The 16,198-nt window shown below is 31.0% G+C and overlaps 1 protein-coding gene across 4 annotated transcripts in view; it reads right to left on the reverse strand.

Moving 5' to 3' along the window:
* Son (Son RNA binding protein) overlaps positions 1-16,198 on the reverse strand; it is a 77,442-nt gene that overhangs the window by 46,383 nt on the left and 14,861 nt on the right. For all 4 annotated transcript variants that reach the window (XR_015040591.1, XM_085814633.1, XM_085814634.1 and 1 more), the window contains exons 4-6: positions 12,897-13,066; positions 11,205-11,359; positions 3,828-4,256 (exon numbers count right to left, since the gene is read on the reverse strand). Coding sequence is in view for 3 of the 4 variants with exons in the window: in XM_085814633.1 (XP_085670759.1) it covers positions 3,828-4,256; positions 11,205-11,359; positions 12,897-13,066 (754 nt within the window). In the remaining variant the exon portion in view is untranslated. The remainder of the gene's footprint in view (positions 1-3,827; positions 4,257-11,204; positions 11,360-12,896; positions 13,067-16,198) is intronic.

The raw sequence follows: 16,198 nt of genomic DNA on the forward strand, positions 1-16,198 counted from the left end.
AAATCACTTTTTAATGAAAAACAATTAACATCATTGCAATAACACAGTTTATCTCATGAAAAACTGTTACCAAAACAGTACTTACAAGAAGATCATTTATAAGTAATATTCATTTAACACTTTTAATCAAGACAAAATATTTAAATAACACTTTGCAATGTATACTTTTGTCAATAAAACTGTATCAAAATGTAACATGGAAACAATACTTTTAAAAATAACAAAATTATGCTCTTAATTATCCAAATAATTTTCCCAGTTTGTATTACAAATATATTCAAGAGTAAAACATGAAATATAAAATCCAAAATTTTACAATTTAACAAATATATTTGCCGAGTGATCTGTTCAAATACGATTAGAGCCTCTACAATTTATATCAAGTTGTAACATTGCTTCAAATATTTTAAAATGATGATGCAAGTTTTTTTTTTTTTTAATTAAGCTTTTAACAGCTTGGAAATAAAAATGAAATGAAGAAAAGAGTTTTAATGTTGATATTTTGTATTTTTGTGATACTACTTGTCTTACATTTTTTTTTTTTTAATTCAGCCTATCAGTCTCTCAAATGCCCTTGTGATGACATATCCAGTTAAAAACTGGAAGATCCCATGATTACAGTTAATTTTCCAAATTTCAGTTTAGAAAATAAAAATAAAAATATATGCCCAAAAGGACAATTTTTTATTATTTTGTATGTTACCTTTATTTATTAAATATCATGTTCTTCGCACTTAAACCATAAAATTGAATTCAACTGAAATATGACAAAATATTTAAAAACAGCAAACCTTTAGAATTTCCGATACAAAGTCTCATACGCTGAAGATAAAAGTGTTTCCCCCCCCCCTGTACAGTGTTAGCATTGCTCGCTTTAAAATCATAGAGTTTCTTAATCTCATAAACGCCTTATAAAATATGAAATAGATAATAAAACAAATTCCAAAATCAGGCTTCCAAATGCCCATTTTCGGGTGGAGATGTACATTATACAAAATTTGATGGCTCTAGGTATCATTGTTTTATCACAATGTGAGAAACATACATACATTTATGCAGATTCTTCATAATTTAATTTCTTTAAATATAATACAGGGCTCTAAAACTATTAACTATTAAAACTATTTAAAAAGTGGCAACTATTTAAAAAGTGATTTCCCATTTACAGTGAATCAACGCAAAATGCCAAAATTAAATTAACAGCCCTTCTGGGCAAATTGCCCCTTTGTGCTAAAAGTTTTTAAAAACATTCTGAGTATTTTACATTTATTTCAGATTTTCAGACTTATGCTCTAAGGGGCTTTGTTTTAATGTTTTGTATGTTACGTTTATTTATCAAATATTATGTTCTTCGCATTTAAACCATAAAATTGGATTCAAAAGCAATATCACAAAAAGAGCATATTTTTATGAGTTTTCGATACACAGTCTTGCGTACTGAAGATAAAAAAAAAAAATTCCCCTCTATACAGTGTTGCCACTGCTTACTTTGAAATCATTCAGTTTCTTAATCAAAAACTCATAAATGTTTTACAAAATATGAAATAGATAATAAAACAAATTCCAAATTCAGGGTTCCAGATGCTCATATTCGGGTGGAGACATGTTATTCAAAATTTGATGGCTCTAGGTACAGTTATTTTATCACAATGTGAGAAACATACATACATTTATGCAGATTCTTCCTTATTTAATTTCTTTAAATATAATTTAGGGAGATAATATTTGGTGGCAACAATTTGAGGAGTGAAATGCCATTTATAGGGAAGTGTCACAAAATGACAAAACAAAATTAATAGTCCTACTAGCTAATGCACTTTGGACTCATAAATAACGATAACTTTAGATACTTTCACTAAAAACTCCAAAGCAGAACAATAATTCGCCATGTTGATTTGGCCAAAAGAGTTTCACATCTGCCTCCAAATCACGTAAATAAGGAATTAAAAACAACTCATCTAAGTGTCCTTCTGGTGTAGTTATCACATCCAGCTAACAGATGGGAAGTCTTGAATTCAAGTTTCTGCAAATGCATGACTGATTCTTCAAAATTCTTGCTCAGAAAAATAAAAATCTATGATTCAATGGCATATTTTGCATTTTTGAATTAGCTTTTTTTTTTCTTTTCCACTGTTATTTCCAAGTTTTTCAGATCTTTATTTAAAAAATTATCATTTATTAGCATTCATATATCAGAATTATACTCCACTGGATCTAATGTATCAATATCTCACATATACATATTTGCCAACCTACAACACTCGAAAAATCAGGAGACTTTTTTTTTTTTAAGAAATCAGGAAAACTTTTTCAATGACAAAAAGATTTAAACTTTAAATTATGAATAATTAATATCTGAAAGTTTAGTTATTATTTCTTAAATGCAAATAATGCAAAAATAATCGAAAAAATATGCTATTTAGATTGCATAAAATATTAAACATGATTCCAAAATGCACAGAACACGTCATTTAAATTCACATATTCTCAGTAACAAATATTAAGTAGATAATATTTAATATTACATGACACAACAGAACTCAAATAAGAGAAATAGTTAGAAATATATGAACAAACAACTTTTAAAATAGGTAATTCTGAAGAAAGCATATAAGCAATAATATGCAAATAATTCATAGATCAGAAAATAATTTATTAATTATTGATTTTATAGCTTCTATACTTAATTTCCACCAGAATTTTATATTAATTACAGTAACTGACACAAATTATTGAGAATTAACTGCAGATGTTCTAAATACAATACATAACTTTTCAATTCAATTTTTATAAAATGGAAGAAGACCAATTTTTTCAAAGAAAGACTAAAAAAATATTCTGGTATTCATCTAATTAACGGGCACCTACTAATATATCATGAAAAACACTATTCTAACTCTAAACATTTGGCAATCCAAGAAACTTCCAGATTCTTCTAAAAAGATGTTCTTTTTTTTTTTTTTTTTTTTTTTTTTTTTTTTGGTGGGGGAGGGGTTACTTCTTTTTATTACATTTTTAACTTCAGTCTAATAAGAACAAACACATCCTTATAATATATCCATTTTTTTAGCAACCTTACAAAGTTTTTCTGACTAATTTTGATCATTTTGTGTTAATTTATGTTGCATTTTATATAATTTATTTATCAAAAATTATCCATCAAAAAATGAAGCACATGTAATCTATTACTTCCAAACACGCAATACTCCACCAAAAAATCCGGAGTGTTCCAAGTCTCACGGAATGAAACTCTACATGACAATACCAGACACAACACATGAACTCTGCATGCAGAATGAAAATGTACAATTAGCTACAGTTGACAAACGGTTAGAATAAGAGCTGGAAAGTGCTTCAAGCGAAGTCACTTGCCTGCTTAGTTCAGAGTTCATCAGCAGACAGACAATAATAATTTGTTGTGATATTAAATGCGATTAAACAACACTTACTAGAAATAAAATAAAAAAAAAAAAAGATCTATTTCATTGATCTGTAGTTAATGAAAATACATTTCTTTATCAAAAGGTACCAACAAATTAATGAGGTGTATAATACTGACTAATACTCAAGTACCAATGTTCAGCATTATAAAAATACATGAAATACAGATTTCATAACTAATATTCAAATACCACTGTTCAGCATTATAAAAATAAATAAAACACTGATTTCACGACTAATACTCAAGTGACAATGTTCAGCATTATAAAAATAAATTAAACACTGATTTAAAACTTACACATGTAAAATTTAGAAACCTCCCAAAATTTATCTAAAATTAATTTTGATAACACAAAGTCCATAATACAAATTCATGGAATTCTAACCTTTGGTGGTTTAAACACAGGTGATTCAGATTGTGCTGAATAGTTGCTGCTGCTTGATGTTAGGGATACTGGTGATATAGCTGTTTGATACACTGGAGTTGGTGTTGAAAATGAAATCACAGTAGCAGAAGTTTCTGCTGGCATTGGTATGAGAGGTAAATCTACATTTGGAGGAACAGGTTCTGAAACGGTAGGCTCACATACAGCAGGATTTGATGCTTGGACATTTGGTTCTTTTACATTTAGAGTTGTAGTTACTTGTGAACTATTAGGTTTTGGATTTGGTTTGGATTTTTCAGGTTCTACAGGTATCCATTCCAATTCTTTCTGTTTGTGCTGATTTCCACTAGATACAGGAAATTGTGAACTAAGTCTTGCAGTTTCTGCAACTTTCTCAGCATGAGTTTTGATAGGTATCTGAACAGCATTCTAGAAATAAAATCCAAACTTAAAAATTATTAAAGCAAATAAGCTAAATGCAATACATTATAACACAAAACGAAGTATATAACTCACAGTTCATATATAGTGACGTTGCTTTTTTTTTTTTTTAATTTGAAAGAAATTTCAAATACATGTTTAGCTTCAAATATAATAATACTTTTAATATACACCATTGCATGCCATTAGTAATTACATGGGACCCTAGAGCTCCATTTTCATATTACAAGAAGACTCTCACTTTGTTAAGGATAAAGAAGATAGAAAAGATGTTGAATCCTAGTCCGCCATGCTGCCCTCACACCAGTGGGAGCTTAATTGGGAACAGGGTATATATCTGTGCTTTTCTTCTCAGAGATAGGATGATAAATTCAGATCTCAGTAAGCACAATAAACAACTTCAGAGAGGATACAGTGGTTGGGCAAAAATATGAAAACACCTCATGAAAATGCATGCTTGAACTGAAATGTTTACAAGTGTCATTCATTAACGAAACATTGTTCATGTTTCGTTGTGAATGCATCATGTCGGAGCTAAATGAATTCAAACATGTGCAAATTATTGGGTCTCGTACGGTCAGTGCTTCCATAACCAAGGTAGCTGAAGTGTTTAGTGTTTCAAGAGGCACAATATCTATGACTTTCAACTCATATAGGAAAACCTGAAAAACCTCATCCACTAAATCACAGCATGGATGAAAATGTGTGTTGAGTGATTATGACAGACAATCATTGGAGAGGATTGTGATGAAAAATATGAGACTTCAGCTACAAATTGACTGATGAACTGAATGTTGCACTCACAAACCTGGTCAGCACCAAAACAAAGGGAGCTCCACAAGCAGGGTATTTATTAGGTGAGCTACAATTCAAAACCCACTGATCAAAATGCCTGTAGAAGGAGAAGGTGGTGTCAGAGTTATAAAACTTGGACTACAGAGCAACGGACGACTGTCATTTCATCAGATGAGTCTTGCTTCACACTGTTTCCAACTTCTGGGTGAATTTATGCCTGACAAACGCTGTCCCAAGCATATGATAGAGACTCTGCTGAGTGTGAAACATGAATCTCATCAAATCTGGTTCAGTCACACTTTGGGCAGTCATATCGTGGTATTCCATGGGACCCATGATTATTGTGGAAGGTCACATTACTCCCAATTATGTGATAATTTATGTTGATCACATCCATCCCATGGTACAAATTTTGTTCCCCAATGGTGATGCCATACTCCAAGATGATAGAGCTCCTGTTCGTTCAATTCACATTGTCCAGGACTGTTTTTCCGCGCAAAGGTTTAACTTTTACATCTACCATGGCCACCATTGTCACCAGATATCAATATTATGAGCCTTTTCGGCAATTTTGGAGAGACATCTGCATAAGTGCATCCACTGCCATCATCATTCGCTGAACTTGTCAACGTTTTATAGGAACTGTGGCAAAAGATTTCCTGGCAAACCATACAGGACCTCGTTTTGTCCATTCCAAGAAAACTACAAGCTATTTTGAATGTCAACAGTTTTCTTGCACAGCAATATGTTTTTTATTTTGGTATTTCCGTATCTTTGTCGAAGCCCTATATATTCAGATAAAGCCCTATAAACCAGATAAGTTAATCATATAACCTCTCAAAATTGACAAAATATTTTGCTTTAAAATGGAAGTGATAAATTATTTTATTTCGCAGTTACTTATACTAAACAACTAAGAAATTTTAATTACATCCTCAACAGATATTATATGCTCTTTTAAATTTACTTCTATCCCATCCTTCTTTTCAAAAAAATCCACTTTTTAATGCTTCTACATATATAGCCTCTAAAGAGTGAATAATAATATTTTTTTCAATAATGTAACCCCGTTCCAAAAAATTATAAACACTTTTAAAGCAAACTCAAAAATTACTTGTTTTAATTTATTCCTAATAAATCCCAGTTTAGTCTGACCGTGAAATTACACCAAAAAAGTTGCACACAGCTTCGTAAAGAATATAATAAAAATATTATTAAAGAAGTACAAAAAAATTACTCTATAAAGTACAGAAAAAATTACTCTAATTTAACATTTTTTTAAATACTATTTTTAAAGCAAAATATAAGGTTTCTCAGTACTTTTGGCAGTCATTATAGCCCAATTGGAATCACTCAAAAATCAAAAGTTTAGAGTTACATAAATGTTTCAAATAACTTTTTCACTCAATCTGATACAAAAAAACCAAAAGACAACTGGTCAAAACTCTAATATTAAGAGTCTGTGCAAATTTTCCTTCCCCATTCAAGTATGTTTAATATAAGCATAAAATACTATCAGACTTTGATGAACCAAAATTAAAGGCATTAGGGTGATAATAGTATAAATAAGTTGACTTTAATTTTTAAATTCTACACTTAAACATTCAATCTGACTTACTGGAAATTTTGACTGATTAAAATTCAGAAAATAATAAAATATAATAAAAGTTCAATTATCCAGACAAAATATAGGATGCCAAATGCTGGATCACAAAATTTCTAAATACAGTACAAAGTCTTTAATCCGGGCGTCCACAATCTGGAATGATCTATAATCTGGACCTCAAAGCTACAAACTTTCTGCGCATACGTAAATGCATAATGCGTTTACGCATGCGTATAATATGTTTACGCATGTGCGTTTACTGTATAATGGACGATATAAACTAGGCTAAAATTATCTAATTAATGTTATCAGTTAATGTTGCAGATTGCATTGTTTCTTAATCTTCTAATTGGATCCAGCTCATTATTTTTTGCAGACTGCTAGAGCAATTTTTTAAAAAGTAAGCTTGAACTTTCGATTATGTCAAAAAGAGTTTTCGATTCTGGAGCTGCCAAAGGATCTACAAAACGAAAGCATGTTTCAATGTACTGCTTCCGATAGTGAAGAAAGTGACAGAGAGGTTATTGAAAACGAAAAAATTTCGGTAGACAAGTTAGTCGGTGTTCTCGACACAGCAATTACAGGACCTGAACAAGAAATTATGTCTGTTTATAGAATTAAAAAGAAAGTATTAGCACAAAAAATGAAGCAACTTAAACAACTTACATTGAAAGAAATGTTTAATAAAGTAAACAAATAAATATTAAGCTTTTTTTTTTTTTTTTTTGTAAATTTTGACACTCTTTAGATAATAATTGCTCTTTATTTCATAAATTACGGTTTCATATTTTTAATTTTATAATTTCTGCATGCCAGCTCACCAGATTTAAATTGATGATCTATAATCCCGAATCGCTGAAGTCCCGACGAGTCCGAATTAAAGACTTTGTACTGTAGTTGAGTGTTTAAAAAATGCAGTTTATCATAGAAAAGCTAAAGGAATGTCAAAAATTTCTGGTCTAAAATTATAAAAATAGTCATCTGATTTGTTATCAAGTTGAATACCAAAAGTTCACATCTAAAATTATGTAAGAATTAAAAAAATAAATCCCAGATGTAAAAGTATTTTCTTAGGCCTTAAACACATGAAAGTAAAACACCTTACCAATTATGGAATTTCTTAAATAAATGTAAGAAATTTGTTCAAAATGCATTTAAGATAAGTCAAAAGTATTTATATTTTATTTTTTCTACAAAAAGAATGTTAAAAACCTTTGTTGTATTAATATTGCTTCGATGCAGTTGACATTCGACAAAATATGCAAATGTCTGTTTTAATATAAGTTCCCTATTTTTCATAAATCCCTCTCTAATGAAATGCAATTCTGAGCCTTCTTGTATTGTATGTAAAGAGTTTTCCTCACAAAACTGCTAGCATGACACAAGAAAGTTCTCCACATCTGATAACCAGAATTATTTCTTTCTTCCGCAGACAATGACTTTTTAATTAAATCAGCTTCTGTTGACAATTCAGTTCTATGCAGATTTTTTGACACATTTAATCCACACCTCTATTTCAAATGTTCATCACCTAAAAATGGATTCTTCACCTTCTTTTGTACCTGTTAAAACTTTTTATATTGTTGCCACATTGTTATCTCATTTTAAAACAGCTAAAATTTTCATTAGATGGATCGATGAATGAAAATCAAAGTTTTCACCACTCCTCTCTAAGTCTCCATTTTATAATAGAATTTCAAGTATCAGCCAGCCTAAAGGTGAAATTTTTTATTGGAAATGCAGACTGAAATTCTATTAGGGAACCTTCAGTTTTTCACAAGTCTGTTCCTAAGATTTTTTGGACAGTTGTTTTTAAATTCTGCATAATTCCTTAATATCAGCATGATCAAAACAGTTATGTTCGAAGGAAGAAATATGTGTTTCCTGAGATTTTTAGGGTAGATTGTTTTTAAATTCTGGGTAATTCTTTAATGTAGCAACACGATCAAAACAGAATGAAGAAATATAAGTTTAATATTGTTGTAATATGGTTTACCTTTGCTAGTATTAACTTGATACATATCAATCAATAAAACAACTTGACAATCTACTTTCCAAGTTTCCTTTCAGTTTTCAACTCATTTATAACATATAGCACAAAAGTGCTTTTGAACCAATAAAGAAAAATATACTTGTCCATCCAAGCTTCTATGAATTTATATCACTGGAAGATATTTGATATCTGCCAGTGATAAAGGATATTTAGATTTTCTAATCACCAGTACATTTATTCACTTTAACTGCACTAGTGCAATTCAGAATATTTTCTCTTTTTAAAACCCTGAGCAGATCTTTTATTAGCATATCTAAAGTTGAAGAAATAAGTGTTAAGTGAAAAGCTGTATTTTGTTATACTTTATTTTTTCGGTAATGTTTCTGTTTTTTTCTGTGCATTTGCTACTTGGCAGTTCCCCCCCCCCTCCACACTACACAGTTAGTGCTGTGGATTGCAGAGTTGCTGTTATAATACATTAATATTATCTTTGTTTATAAACTGAACTTCTTTAATCTGAAATTGTTTCTTTAAACAATTAGGATAAAACAAGCAAGTGCTGTCTGCCTAGCAAGGAATGTTTTCAGGGAAGACTTTTATGGAAAACTGGCTTATATTCCCACTAGACATTTTAAAGGGGGGCACGAAAAAAGCTCATTTACTAGGTTTTGGACCTCGGTCAACCAACAATATCCCCCCCTTTTTTTTTTTTTACTTTTCTTTCTTAATAAGCTAAAGTCAAATAACATCCCCAAGCCAAGGTACCATAACCCCTATACTCTCTTCACAGAAATTTTAAACAACAAAATTATTTATCCTTAGACAGTTTTCTCAGTCACAATCCCAAGTAACTACAGTCAAAAGTCGTTAATTCAGAATGATCTATAATCCGGACCTCAAAGCTAAAAACTTTCTGCGCATGTTCCGCGTTGACACATGTGCATAGGTGTTTACGCGTGCGCGTAAGACCTCTTACGACTGCGCATTTGCGTGTGCGCAAGTGCAGAATACGTTTTCACGTGCGCATTTTATGTATAGCGGACGGTGTAAGCTAAAATTATATAATTATCTATTTCAGTTAATGTTGATGATTGCATTGTTCCTTAATTTTCGAATTGGATCCGGCTTATTATTTTTTGCAGACTGTAAGAGCAATACTAAAAAAGTAAACTTGAACTTTCGATTATGTCAAATAGAATTTTTGATTCTGGAGCTCCCAAAGGATCGTACAAAATGAAAGTATGTTTCGATGTCCATCAAACAAAAAGTGGAATTGCTGCAAAAAATGGATAAAAACATGAAGAATGTGACAGAGAGGTTAGTGAAAACGAAAAAATTTCGATTGACAAGTTAGTCGGTATTCTCGGCACAGCAATTAACGGGACTTGAACAGTGGAACTTTGTAAGTGAACAAAAAATTATGTCTGTTTATAGAATTAAAGAGAAAGTATAATCACATAAAACGAAACAACTTACATTGAAAGAAATGTTTAATAAAGTAAACAAATAAATATTAAGCTTTTTTTTGTAAATTTTGATACCCTTTAGATCATAATTGTTCCTTATTTCATAAATTACAGTTTCATATTTTTAATTTTAGAATTTCTGCATGCCATCCTACGCGATTTAAACTGATGATCTATAATCCGGAAAAATCGATAATCCGGAATTGCCGAAGTCCCGACGAGTCCGGATTAACGACTTTTGACTGTATTTTATTTCTCTAAGTATTCCAAAATGTAAATTTCAAGGAAAACTGTAGTTTATTTTACAAATACAAGCAACATAATCCCCCCTCTTTCCTTTTTTATAGAATACGACAGTTTCTTTAAAAAAATACTATATACATTTTTAATTTAATACTTTTACAGTTGGAAGAAAAATAAATATTATAGAATTCAAGAAAAATATATTATTAACTTTGACCACTTTCAAATGGGCAGATGCTATCAGTTAAAATCCTGAGACTTTATTTATATTTCCCTAATATAAATATCAGATTAAAAACTGAATTTCTTGATTTTTAATTTAATATTTTTACAGTTGGAAGAAAAATAAATATCACAGAATTAAAGTAATTCAAGGAAACTATATTATTAACTTTGACCACTTTCAAATGGACAGATGCTATCAGTTAAAATCCTGAGACTTTATTTATATTTCCTTAATATAAATATCAGATTAAAAACTGAATTCTTTCAGCATTAACATATACATAATTTTTTTTTATTTTTAACATATGAAAATTGTACTTTCTTTAAATTAGATATATTTATAAGCATTATTACATCAAACCATGGCTGAACATGGCAATTTTTCCAAAAGCCTCATTAACTTGAACTTTTCTTTTCCAGTTTCTACATTATCAGCTGAACAAAGCTCAAATGTATATATATTTTAAAATATAAGTAGAAAGTAGTAAATTAAAACTGACAGATCTATTTTTTACCTATTACTGTACAAAAATTTACCTTATATATATATTTTTTTTTCAATTGCTTCTTTATCACACAGGATTTTTTAAAAGAATAAAATCCTCTACCTTAATATTCAACTTTAAAACAGATGGTTCTTTAAGCCTGAAAGGATGATGGATAAAATCATCTTCATCTTCATCACCACCTTCTTCCTCTTTTGTCCCAGCTCCATTAGCAACATCTTCTTCATTTTCTTTTTTGGATAATTTCACACAAAAATCTAAAAATTAACAGATTTATTTAATTAACTATATTAGTACAGGTTACTGCAATAAGTACAAATACAATGTGACCCCACTTAATTTTGCATCAGTATTATGCAGTAATACTGGGATTCCATGCATGCAGTATCAATATTGCTTAGCTGGTTTACGATTTAAAGCTGCAAAAGACCGTTTAACATTTCTGCTGTAAGGTAATGCTAATGCAGACTTTAAATTAAAACCACTGCTTGTTTATCATTCCAAAACTCCAATGGCATTGAAATTAATAATAAAATCATCTTTACTAGTAAATTAGAAGTTAAATAAAAAATCTTGAATCACTATAAAAATTTTCAAGAACTGGTTTAATAAATATTTTTGCTCGTGTCTTAAAACCCTACTGTGGATTTAAAAAGCTAGAACCGAAAGCTTTACTTTTGATTCATAACACTTCAAGCCATCCAATGCATTTGACCCACTTAAATTGGTCAAATGGATGGCTTGAAGTGTTATCAATCAAATATGACCGCTGCTTTTTACTAAATATTTTTACTCGTGTCTTAAAAGCCTTGATTATTTCTCCATTTAGCACAGCCCCACAATCGCTCCACAGTTTGGGTATTGCATCCATTTTCATTCTACTGTGATTCACAGTAAAATGTTCCTACTCAGCATTTCTTACTTCTTCTTTCTTACATCCTTTCCAGCAGTCTGAAAATATAATGCTGTCATCCGTGATATTTTCCTGTACAGCAGTCATAAATGCTGAAGCACAACGATCAGGAACGCCAACCAGAAAACATTCTCTGCTTTCCCGGAATAAACCCCCAAATACCAAGTGTCCCTTAAGAACACATCCAATCCTTTTCTATTTCACAGCAAGAACGTACGTAACAACGCCATATAGGAGCTTTGTTTGAGTTAAAAGTTAACTTCATCGGATGATTTTGAGAATAAACTCTATTGCTATGAATTATTCCTTTGTCCTGAAAGAATCTTACGACAGCCTCTTCATCATTATGTAACAGCTAAATTGTGTAATCCATCGTACTAAATAAAATGGTAAAATTTGGCTAAAAAATAATGAATGATGATATATCAAAAGTTAATTCTCGAGCTACGATATTTGCCATATTGTTGTAGCATTGTTTTCTTCCCATTTTTCTTCATTTTTAATTGACGTCTCTCTAAAGGAATAGTACCCTGGAGAAAATCTAAACATAACTGGAGATAAACATAGATTATAATAAACACACTTTAGAGTAAAAATTTATGTAGAGTAAAAATAATTAGAAAAATTACTTAATTTTACTTAATTTTCTAATTATTCATAAAATGGAGATGAACAAAGATTATAACTCTAGAGTAAAACAAAGTGACTGGAGATAAACTTAGATAATAATAAATACACTCTAGAGTAAAAAATTATAAATAATTAGAAAAATTAAGTCTTTGTCATTGCTGATTTCAATAACAAAGTAGTTTTAAATAGCTTGCAACTATTAAAAACTTATAAAAAAAGAAAATTCAGAATTTAATTAGTTAAAAGAATACCTGTAAGTTCTTGCACAGATTTGCCTCCAGCTTTAATAGATGCCAGTTCTTCCTTCTTGATAGTCTGCAAGGACAAGCCTTCGGGTAAAGTACCTTTCTCAATCATGCTTTGCAACTTCTTTTTCGCAACTTCTAAGATTTTAGCTTGATCAATCTTTTTATGCTCAGGGCTGCGAAACGTAAACATAGTTACTGCAGAAAAATTTTATCTTGAAAGAATAAATAAAGAACAAAAGCAAAGCTTCAGCTAGAAAGAAATATAGTTATCACACTATGTCATAACGTGAAAAACGAAACTTTTTGCAATATGAAAAACATAAAAACTGCCTTATATTAGCACAGAAGATATCTGCACGTGTTCATATTCGCAGCCCACTTTCTTCCCATATATACTTTCTAGTACAGATGTTGTTTACTACTGAAAGATGCCTTAATTTCATAACAGGCATATTTAGTATAATTTTACAATAAGCACTTTTTAGCACAACTATGGTGGTAAATATATATATATATATATATATATATTTCCATAACCTAAATTCAATAAGGTAAGACTAGCATTCCATTAAAATGACAAACTTCAGCAGAAAGGTATTGTTACAGATTGTAAAATTTTTGGTTATAATGCAAGTTTTACACCAAAAAAGTTTTCTTAATAGAGCTTAAAAAAAAACATGAAAGCAGTACCTTTAGTGCTGTTAGTAATCACCACACAAATATATGATTATTTGCCAACATTTTAGTAGCTTTCCAAAGCCTTCGGCCCAGAAACTTGGTGGCCACGAGTCCAAAAATAGATCAACCTCATTTTGGACGTTCTGTGCAGAATGGAAGATAGCACCAGCAAGATGTAGCTACAGGTGTAAAAAAAGGTACAAGTCTGAAGGACCGATATTGGAGTTATATGGTGGGTGTGGCAAAAGATCCCATTCAAGGCCATAGAGTCCAGCCCGTGAATGCAGACACACGTGGTCTTGCATTCTCTTGATGGAACATTACCTTTTTGCACCAAAACTTAATTGGACATTTTTCCATGGACTAGCATCTCACTGTATACCTTACTGTGAAGGGTTTTTCCTTTTTCCCAGATAATCTTTGTGGATAATACCATGGCATTCCCACCAGATACAAAGCATGATCTTTTTGCTAGTCACACTGCACATTGTGATGCTTCTGATGGGCTCATTGGGCACAGACCAACCCTCTTTTCAACCTGTGTTGTTGAAGTAAATTCACTTTTAATCACAAGTGATGATCTGGTCCAGAATTTTATCCTTGTGTTGATAGCAGATTAGTGCACGTGAACACGTTTGTCCTTATCTGCATGGCACTAACGTCTAACTCCTTAGCAAGCTCTCGAGTGGTTGCATACTAATCCTCTTCCATAAGTTCTTGCAGGTGGGCCTCATCAACATCAGCAGGTTGGCCAGAGCACTCTGCTTCTTGAATGACATAGTCTTTGTTTTTTAACTTTTGATACCAAACTTTCACAATGTCACATGATATAACATAAGCACTTAAAGCTGTACACATGATTTGGTGACATTCTGTAGTTGACTTTTAGCAAAAGAACTGAAAGTAAATGATCTGGTAGGATGGTAGTTCCATTTCAGACACCTTGTAATTAATGATAACAATATTATATTTTATTTCACAGCACAGTGTTCTAAAGATGCGGTTGCCAACCTTTAGAACTTCATGGATCACAAAATGTATAATTTCTTATTTGGCAGACCACTAATATGAATTTAGAAGAAAAATGTAAATACAGTTATGTAATAATAATCAGCTGTTTATTTTATTAATGTGAAATACAGCCATTAAAGGTAACAAAGTTATAGAGCAGTTATTTAAAAAAAATGAAACATTTTAGGTTTATTTAAATATTACACATTTTCAGTGTATTTGTTTCTGTTTGTTTGAAATCGGTTTGTGGATTTTTGGTTCTAGTGGTATCACTACAAGAGCCATGTTTATTTCAAGCTGAAACCTGCACCGAGTTTTAATTACTGTTACAATTGGAAACGCCTTTTCATACAAATATGTTGTCGAAATTAAAATTTTCATTCCTTTTCCACTCAGTGATGGATATTCATTTTTTATAGAAAGACAAAAATAAGCTCTTGATAAAGATGACTAGAATTTAGTTTTTAAACTGTCTCACAAAGCAGATCAATCTGCTTTCTTTTTCATTCATACCTAATTTGCTGGTAATAAAAACCAAAACATTCTGCCAGTGACTGTAAGTGCTGTTGAATAATGGATACCACTTGCTCGTTGAGATCCTTCTCTCCCATACTTTTACTAAAATTTATAAACATTTGTAGATTTCCTTCTACAGCGTTTGGCACAGTGATATTGTTTTTGAAAAGCATCTATTTCACTTGTACTGTAAATATGTGCTTAAGCTGTCCTTGCATATGTTTAGTTCTAATAACAGAGGAAAAACATCTGCCACTCAAATCATCCGACAAGAGTTCTTGAAATTCCGGATTATTTTGCTGCTGAAAAATAATTTGATTTCTTCACGCAAGACAAACAGTCGAGTCAGTATTTTGCCCCTCGAAAGCTATCTCATGTCAGCATGAAGAAGAAGAAGGTGAGTGTACTGGGAACCCGTTTCTTCAACAAAATGTTTCAAAAACTCGAGAATTAATTGCTTTCTGTTGAATTTCATTTATGATATTAATAACATCTGATAATACTTGGTGTAGTACTGGGGAAATTTTTTTCACCACAAGATGCTCATTATGTGTAAGGCAGTGTGTAGACAGAAAATCTGAGCGATTTACATTTTTCACCTTTGCAACAACTCCTGAGCGATGTCCAGTCACTTTCAGTCATTTCTTCCATTCTGGGCTTAAAAGTGTTAGCAGACTTATTACTTTCAGTTTGAGAATTACTTTCAGTTTCTGTACAGTTTTTTCCCCAAAATCTTCTCATAAGCTTGCGATACACAAGGCTTGAATAACTCTTCTCCATATAAGGCAATTTGGTTTTCATTATTTGAAGTGCTATCACATAGGAAAGCCTTTGATAGGGACTTATCTTAAACAACCATATTTTTAAGATACCTATATATTTTTGCATATTTTCCCACATTATTTTAAAATATTCAAGTAGTTTCTTTGCTGAATTTGGGTGTTTTGATTTCAAGTGTTTTTCGAGTTTTGAAGGTTTCATGGCATCATTAGATAAACTCTCAGAACAGATAATATAAAAAGACCATGGATTCAGCTAACTACCAGGTTCTGGAATAAATCCAAATTTCGAGTTGTCTGAATCATTTCCTTGTTATTTTG

Source organism: Stegodyphus dumicola, chromosome 4 (genome assembly GCF_044657685.1).
Source record: "Stegodyphus dumicola isolate Sdum_Otavi_A_Nest chromosome 4, ASM4465768v1".
Taxonomy (NCBI): Eukaryota; Metazoa; Arthropoda; class Arachnida; order Araneae; family Eresidae; genus Stegodyphus; species Stegodyphus dumicola.